This window comes from Oncorhynchus keta, chromosome 10 (assembly GCF_023373465.1).
Source record: "Oncorhynchus keta strain PuntledgeMale-10-30-2019 chromosome 10, Oket_V2, whole genome shotgun sequence".
NCBI classification, from domain to species: domain Eukaryota; kingdom Metazoa; phylum Chordata; class Actinopteri; order Salmoniformes; family Salmonidae; genus Oncorhynchus; species Oncorhynchus keta.
Genome location: NC_068430.1, coordinates 51,300,743 through 51,306,814, shown reverse-complemented (window position 1 = coordinate 51,306,814; position 6,072 = coordinate 51,300,743). Strand labels below are relative to the sequence as shown.

Here is a 6,072-nt window from a genome sequence, read left to right as displayed (position 1 = left end):
ACTCAGTTTGAATCTACCACGCCTGACTTCTCTGCCACCTATACACACGGCTCTGACAGAGTCCCGCTCCCAGCGGCAGCTCTACACTTTAGCTCAGTGCAAATGTTGCCTGTAATTCATGGCTTCTGGTTGGGGTATGTACGTACAGTCACTGTGGGGACGACATCCTCGATGCACTTATTGATGAAGCCAGTGACTGATGTGGTGTACTCCTTAATGCAACCGGGAGAATCCCAGAACATTTTCCAGTCTGTGCTAGCAAAACAGTCCCGTAGTTTAACATCTGCTTCATCCAACCACTTTTTTATAGATCAAGTCACTGGTGCTTCCTGCTTAACATGTAGCTTGTAAGCAGGAATCAGCAGGATAGCGTTATGGTCAGATTTGCCAAATGGAGGGTGAGGGAGAGCTTTGTACGCGTCGCTGTGTGTGGAGTAAAGGTGGTCTAGAATTTATTTCCCTCTGGTTGCACATTTAATATGCTGATAGAAATGAGGTAAAACTGTTTTAATAAGTTTCCCTCCATTAAATTCCACTAGGAGCGCTGCCTCTGGATGAACGTTTTCCTGTTTGCTTACGGCAGAAAACAGCTCATCGATTGGGGTTTTAGCGCCAGCCTCAGTCTGTGGTGGTAAGTAGACAGCTACGAAAAATACAGATGAAAACTCTCTCGGTAGATAGTGTGGCTACAACTTATTATGAAATACTCTACCTCAGGCGAGTAAAACCTTGAGACTTCCTTAGATGTCGTGCACCAGCTGTTGTTTACATATATGCATAGGCCCCTGCCCCGTGTCTTACCAGAGGCTCGATAGAGTGTACAACCCGCCAGCTGTATGTTCCTAATGTCGTCGTTCAGCCACGACTCAGTGAAACATAGGATATTACAGTTTTTAATGTCCTGTTGGTAGGATATACGTGCTTTCAGTTCGTCCCATTTATTTTCCAGCGATTGAACGTTAGCTAGCAGGATAGAAGGCAAGGACAGATTAGCCACTTGTTGTCTACACAAGGCACCCTGATCTCTTTCTGCAAAACCTCCATTTCCTTTTCCATCGAATCACAGCGATCTGGGCCTGGTCGAGTGTCTGTAGTTGTGTATCCCCCCCCGTTCGACCCATTAAAGAACTCTTCGTCCAATTTGATGTGACTAATCCCAGTTCTGATGTCTAGAAGTTATTTTCGGTCATAAGAGACGGTAGCAGCAGCATTATGTACAAAACAAATTATGTACAAAACAAATAACAAAACAACGCAACAACAAAAAAATAGCATGGTTGGTTAAGAGCTGATAAAACGGCAGCACTCCCCTCCGCACCATTACATGGATAGAATGAAGATGCATATCATTCTAGTGCGAGACGCTTCAACAGACTACTGAATTGAAACATTTAAATCAAAAGAATCCTCGTTTATTATGAATTGGAAAAAGTTTCAGGCAGAAAATTAGTCTGTAACCGGCTGATCAGCCGGCACGGCTTCTCCTTGTTCATGGCCAGATTGTGATGATGGTGATGGCCATTTAAGCAGTAAAACGTTAATTTAATAAGCCACCCACTTGGAACACAAAATATGAAAAACCATGGTTCCTATTCTTAGTGTTTCAGAGTAGGAGTACTATACTTCATGTAATCATTCATTTTGAACTTGAAGGCAAAACTGATACTAGATCAGCGCGCCTACTCCTGAGATGCTTTACGAACACGGCACAGTTCTTTATAGAATATGAGTAATTAGCTGTTTAAAAGTGTGTGATAAAAGCGCACTTTTCTGGACAGGCTCATCCTCTGGCATGGCCCTGGCTCGTTTGAGTGTGCAGTCCCTCTTGGTTGGTCGCTCGGCGTACATCTGGGACTTGAGGATCTCAAACTGGTCTCTGTCCTCAGACTGAGAGGCACGAAAGAGAAAACGGTGATTGGATAAGATACACAGCTAACTGAAAAAGTATGTGACCCAAAGATGATGTATATACACACGCGTCTGCTTTGCTTTACAATGTTTATGTAGTTGTATGTTATACGAAAATTATAGAGAGACGTGCACAATACAATAAATGTCACTCTAGCACATTTAATTTCAGTGGAGACAACTAGGGAAGAAAAGGTTATCTAGCTCCAACTGCATAGTGAAAGTAATAACGCTCAGATAGAGTAGCGTCCTATCCAGGAAGTGTACTTGTACATCAAGCTGCCTTGCGCTACAGACAGAGGATAGGCTCCTACCATATGGGCCACTCTGGCTCGGACAAGGCTCCTTACAATATGGACTGATGTATACCCTGATAACTACAGGATACTCTAAGATTGCTAAGTAAACATAAATGTAATTTAGTTATATGACAGAACTGATCGCTTGGAGATTTGAGCTGGCTAGCCTGAGTTGGACTTTCAACTGTTGCATCCCTTACCAGTTTATAATTCGTTCAATACCATATCTAGTGTACAGAGGACATAAATGGCAAATTATTAGTCAAATGTAATGGTTTCAATGCTATAAAGTGTGTAAATGAATAAGTAAAATATTTCTGAGTGGAAACACTGTTGATGGGGAATTCTGTTAACATTAATTTGAATTATACAGAACAAAATGACAGACAAATCTAGGAAAAAAACATATGGTACCAGTCAAACAGAGAACTAATATGAGCACTCGTACCGATAACTCTTTACTTTTCCCCTCTATGATGTACTTCTCGCCCTTCTTTCCCCTTAGGGCCATGTCAAAGTCCGCTAGAGCTTTGGTCACTGGCAGAAACAAAGGTGAAATAAAGTTAAATCATGAATTATGCAGATAGAGATTTTTGCTGCCTTTGGGCTTTACAAGGTGCTCATACACAGCTCAAAGAAAACAGATACATCTGCACACAGACAGTTAAGCCTCAAAAGGCTCAATTGAATGTACATACAAGAGAGACCAACAAAGTGCTGACCCTAGCTGGGTCTTAGTCAAGGGCCTGTTTTAGTTGAGCTGTAGTCGAGGTCGTTGGCATTGGTTGCAGTGAGATGAGTTATGCTGCCCATGGTAATGCTCTGCATGCACTGTGTATATAACATCGAAAGGGCAGGATGTTGTGATATGAAGATGCCATCTAGTAGCAGCAAGGAACATGGTAGGAAGGTTGGCAGGCCTATAGTAAGTGTTGGTCTGCGGTACTCCCTGCGGTCTTTCTTGCGCTCGTCGTGCATTTGGAACCATGTCCTCTGGAGGTCTGTCTTCGTCTGCGTTTTATGCTAGCTGCTTCTGTGCCACACTGATCTGAATGACACATGCGCACACACACACACAAAATACACATACACATATATGAACACAGGAACACACTACCATGTATTTGAATACACACAATATGCTGCTTTTTACCTGAGCCTCCGAGTAGGCCATGGCCCTCTCTTCTCTCTCCAGGCACCTGACGGCGTACACGTCCTTCTCCAGCTTCTCAATCAGGTCTCGGAACTTTGAAATCACCTCTGAAGGAGAGAGAGAGAGAACAGCTCAGTCATCACAAAAGCACAACCAGAAGAAAAAAATCTAATTGAAATATCCTTTAAGAATAACATTGAATTGTACAACTTTGGAAGACTAGAGTCCCTCTTGAATGAGGAGTAGGTATACCGAGGTTCCTTTTATTTTATTTAGTCAGATGAGTCCCGTTGCAATAGAAATCGACTTCAACATTTTGAAAACTTTAGAAATGAATCCTTACCTTCCTTTAAGTAATCAGTGATCTGAATGATTTGAATTGTTCAAATTAACAGGGTGATATCCCTGCCTATACCGATCCAAACACTTATAGATATTATCTCAAGTACACAAGGAAGGAAAGATGCATTTCTGCAGTATTTTAAAAGGGTCCTAGTGTTGAGCTTTTACCTTGTGCCATGACACGGGAATTCACAGGGGTCTTGGCCTTCCTGACAATGTCCTTGAGCATCTGCCTCTCTGTCTCGCCCACCATGGACACAGAGCGACCCACCTTGCAGGTTCTGGCTGTGCGGCCCAACCAATGTCTTCATTGTGTTGGGCATGGTGAAGTTGATCACCTGTGGAGGAGAACGACAATGTTAGCGGGTGCATCTCAATCTGAAAATGGCTTCATCAGCATGGTCAGGTTGATCATCTGAGGAGAAATGGTTCATTTCTACAGTGAAGGGCAGCTTTTATGTAAATTATAGCCACTAGTAGGGTGGTAAATTAACACCCGCCAAACGCGGGAAGATTTTGTCATTGGTGTGTAAGAATGACTATTTCATTAGCCACGTTGGTGGGTAGTCACAGAGCATTTGGGAAACGTTTTTTCAATCAAAAGCCCACATGTCGAAGTTGGTCACAATTGACAAGAAAAGCTACTAAAGTGTGACTTTGTCCTCATGTTTCTTGGCCAGTTGTATAGCTTTGTTCACACACTAGGTTGTTTTTCAATGTTAGTTTGAGTTTGCTGCTAGGAAGACAAGAGTGTGCCCAGTTACCACGGTAACGTCCCATCCAGCTGGGCCAGCAGGGCCAGCTGAAATGTTCGTGCTTGATTGAGAATGTAATACATACTAGTAATACATTTTTTGCTTTAGAAACATTACAAAGCATACTCATCCATTGATTTAAAAAAATGTATGTAAAAATATATATTTGGGCAGGTAAATGTTGAGTGGCTGGTAGATTGTTTTTGCTGGCTGACCCAAAAATGTATTTCCCACCCTGACCTCTACTTATTTATCTCTGCACAACAGAACAAAAATCTTGCACCAGCTACTCGATTAATTTCTGAGAAAAGATGACTGGGTATGTATTATGCATACTTATTATTTTAGCAATGTCAAATGCCTGATTGACAACAAAAAAAACGACACAAAAAGTAGTTTCATTTCACATTGTCCTTTTCAGCACGGTTGCCGCAACTATGGTGGATGCGTAACCGGGCCAGCTCAGTACAGCTCGACTTTGCTTGGTCCAATAGTGTAAATCAGGTAATAGTGTGTAAGTAGGTAATAGTGTGTAACTGTAAGTGTTACAGGGGAGCTACACTGGGGCATCGCAAAAATAGTAGGTTTTAAGCTGCTTACACTGGAGGAATAGCTTTTGCATAGCAATTTATCAAGAACCGCACGTTCAATTGTTGAGCGTAATTCTTTGTGGAGCAGCGCAAGCCCAGTTGTAATGCCAGTTAGTTGGAAAGTGTCTAGGTACCTGGGGCTCTTCAGTCTTTTGGGTCTGGGACAGGTTCCCGTGCAGCTCCCCCACCTTTAGCCCCATCAGGCCCAGGAGGATGTGCATCCGGTGGGCCTGCTTCTTAGTCTGGGTGAATACCATCACGTGGTCCTGGAACGTCTGTGTCAGCAGGGCTGAGAAGCACAGACATAGACAAAGGAAACAAACACAAAACACACACAGGCATGAGACACACATGCACAGACTGGTGACACACCCACAGTTAGTCAAGATTGCTACATGTATCAGAAAGTTCAATGTTCACCTTTTTCAACCTCATGGTTTTCCATTTATGTTCAATGGAAAATGACGATGGAAAATGACAAAGTTGAAAAAGGTGAGCAGTGAACTTTCGGCTACATGTTGTACTTTACTTCACAACTTTATTGTGATAGTTGTCCAGACAACTCACCGCCCACAACGGCCTTCTTATCTCCTTCCCTGGTTGGTAGGTGATCAAATACTTATGTCATGCAATAAAATGCAAATTAATTACTTAAAAATCATGTGTGATCAATGTGATTTTCTAGATTTTTGTTTTAGATTCCGTCTCTCACAGTTGAAGTGTACCTATGATAAAAATGACAGACCTCTACATGCTTTATAAGTATGGTGCTTCTGTAGCTCAGTTGGTAGAGCATGGCGCTTGTAACGCCAGGGTAGTGGGTTCGATCCCCGGGACCACCCATACGTAGAATGTATGCACACATGACTGTAAGTCGCTTTGGATAAAAGCGTCTGCTAAATGGCATATATTATTATTAAGTAAGAAAACTTTCAAAATCGGCAGTGTATCAAATACTTGTTCTCCCCACTGTACATATCCTGTACAAAACCAAATTGTGATATGAGCATTTCAATTGCAAACAC

The 6,072-nt window shown here is 42.4% G+C and overlaps 2 protein-coding genes across 2 annotated transcripts; both read right to left on the bottom strand.

Annotated features, from left to right (window-relative positions):
* Window positions 1-945: 945 nt before the first annotated feature.
* LOC127932245 (probable ATP-dependent RNA helicase DDX27) lies at window positions 946-2,774 on the bottom strand. The gene is made up of 2 exons (XM_052527258.1): window positions 2,656-2,774; window positions 946-1,887 (listed from the first exon to the last, which is right to left on the bottom strand). Exons 1-2 carry the CDS (start codon window positions 2,716-2,718, stop codon window positions 1,717-1,719), a joined length of 234 nt encoding a protein of 77 aa, XP_052383218.1. The 5' UTR covers window positions 2,719-2,774; the 3' UTR covers window positions 946-1,716.
* An 801-nt stretch (window positions 2,775-3,575) lies between these two features.
* On the bottom strand, window positions 3,576-5,681 carry LOC118389366 (probable ATP-dependent RNA helicase DDX27). Its single transcript, XM_035779285.2, has 2 exons — window positions 5,182-5,681; window positions 3,576-4,040 (listed from the first exon to the last, which is right to left on the bottom strand). The coding sequence occupies exons 1-2, from the start codon at window positions 5,398-5,400 to the stop codon at window positions 3,867-3,869; spliced, it is 393 nt and encodes a 130-aa protein (XP_035635178.2). The 5' UTR covers window positions 5,401-5,681; the 3' UTR covers window positions 3,576-3,866.
* Between the last annotated feature and the right edge of the window lie 391 nt (window positions 5,682-6,072).

What these genes read in the sequence shown, in the direction of transcription:
- LOC127932245 (XM_052527258.1), bottom strand. Translation starts at nt 2,718, where the DNA reads ATGGCCCTAAGGGGAAAGAAGGGCGAGAAGTACATCATAGAGGGGAAA. An exon ending in GGAAAAGTAAAGAGTTATCG is followed by an intron (nt 1,888 to 2,655) that starts GTACGAGTGCTC and finishes CGTGCCTCTCAG; the next exon opens with TCTGAGGACAGAGACCAGTT.
- LOC118389366 (XM_035779285.2), bottom strand. Translation starts at nt 5,400, where the DNA reads ATGTGTGTCTCATGCCTGTGTGTGTTTTGTGTTTGTTTCCTTTGTCTA. An exon ending in AAAAGACTGAAGAGCCCCAG is followed by an intron (nt 4,041 to 5,181) that starts GTACCTAGACAC and finishes TCTCCTCCACAG; the next exon opens with GTGATCAACTTCACCATGCC.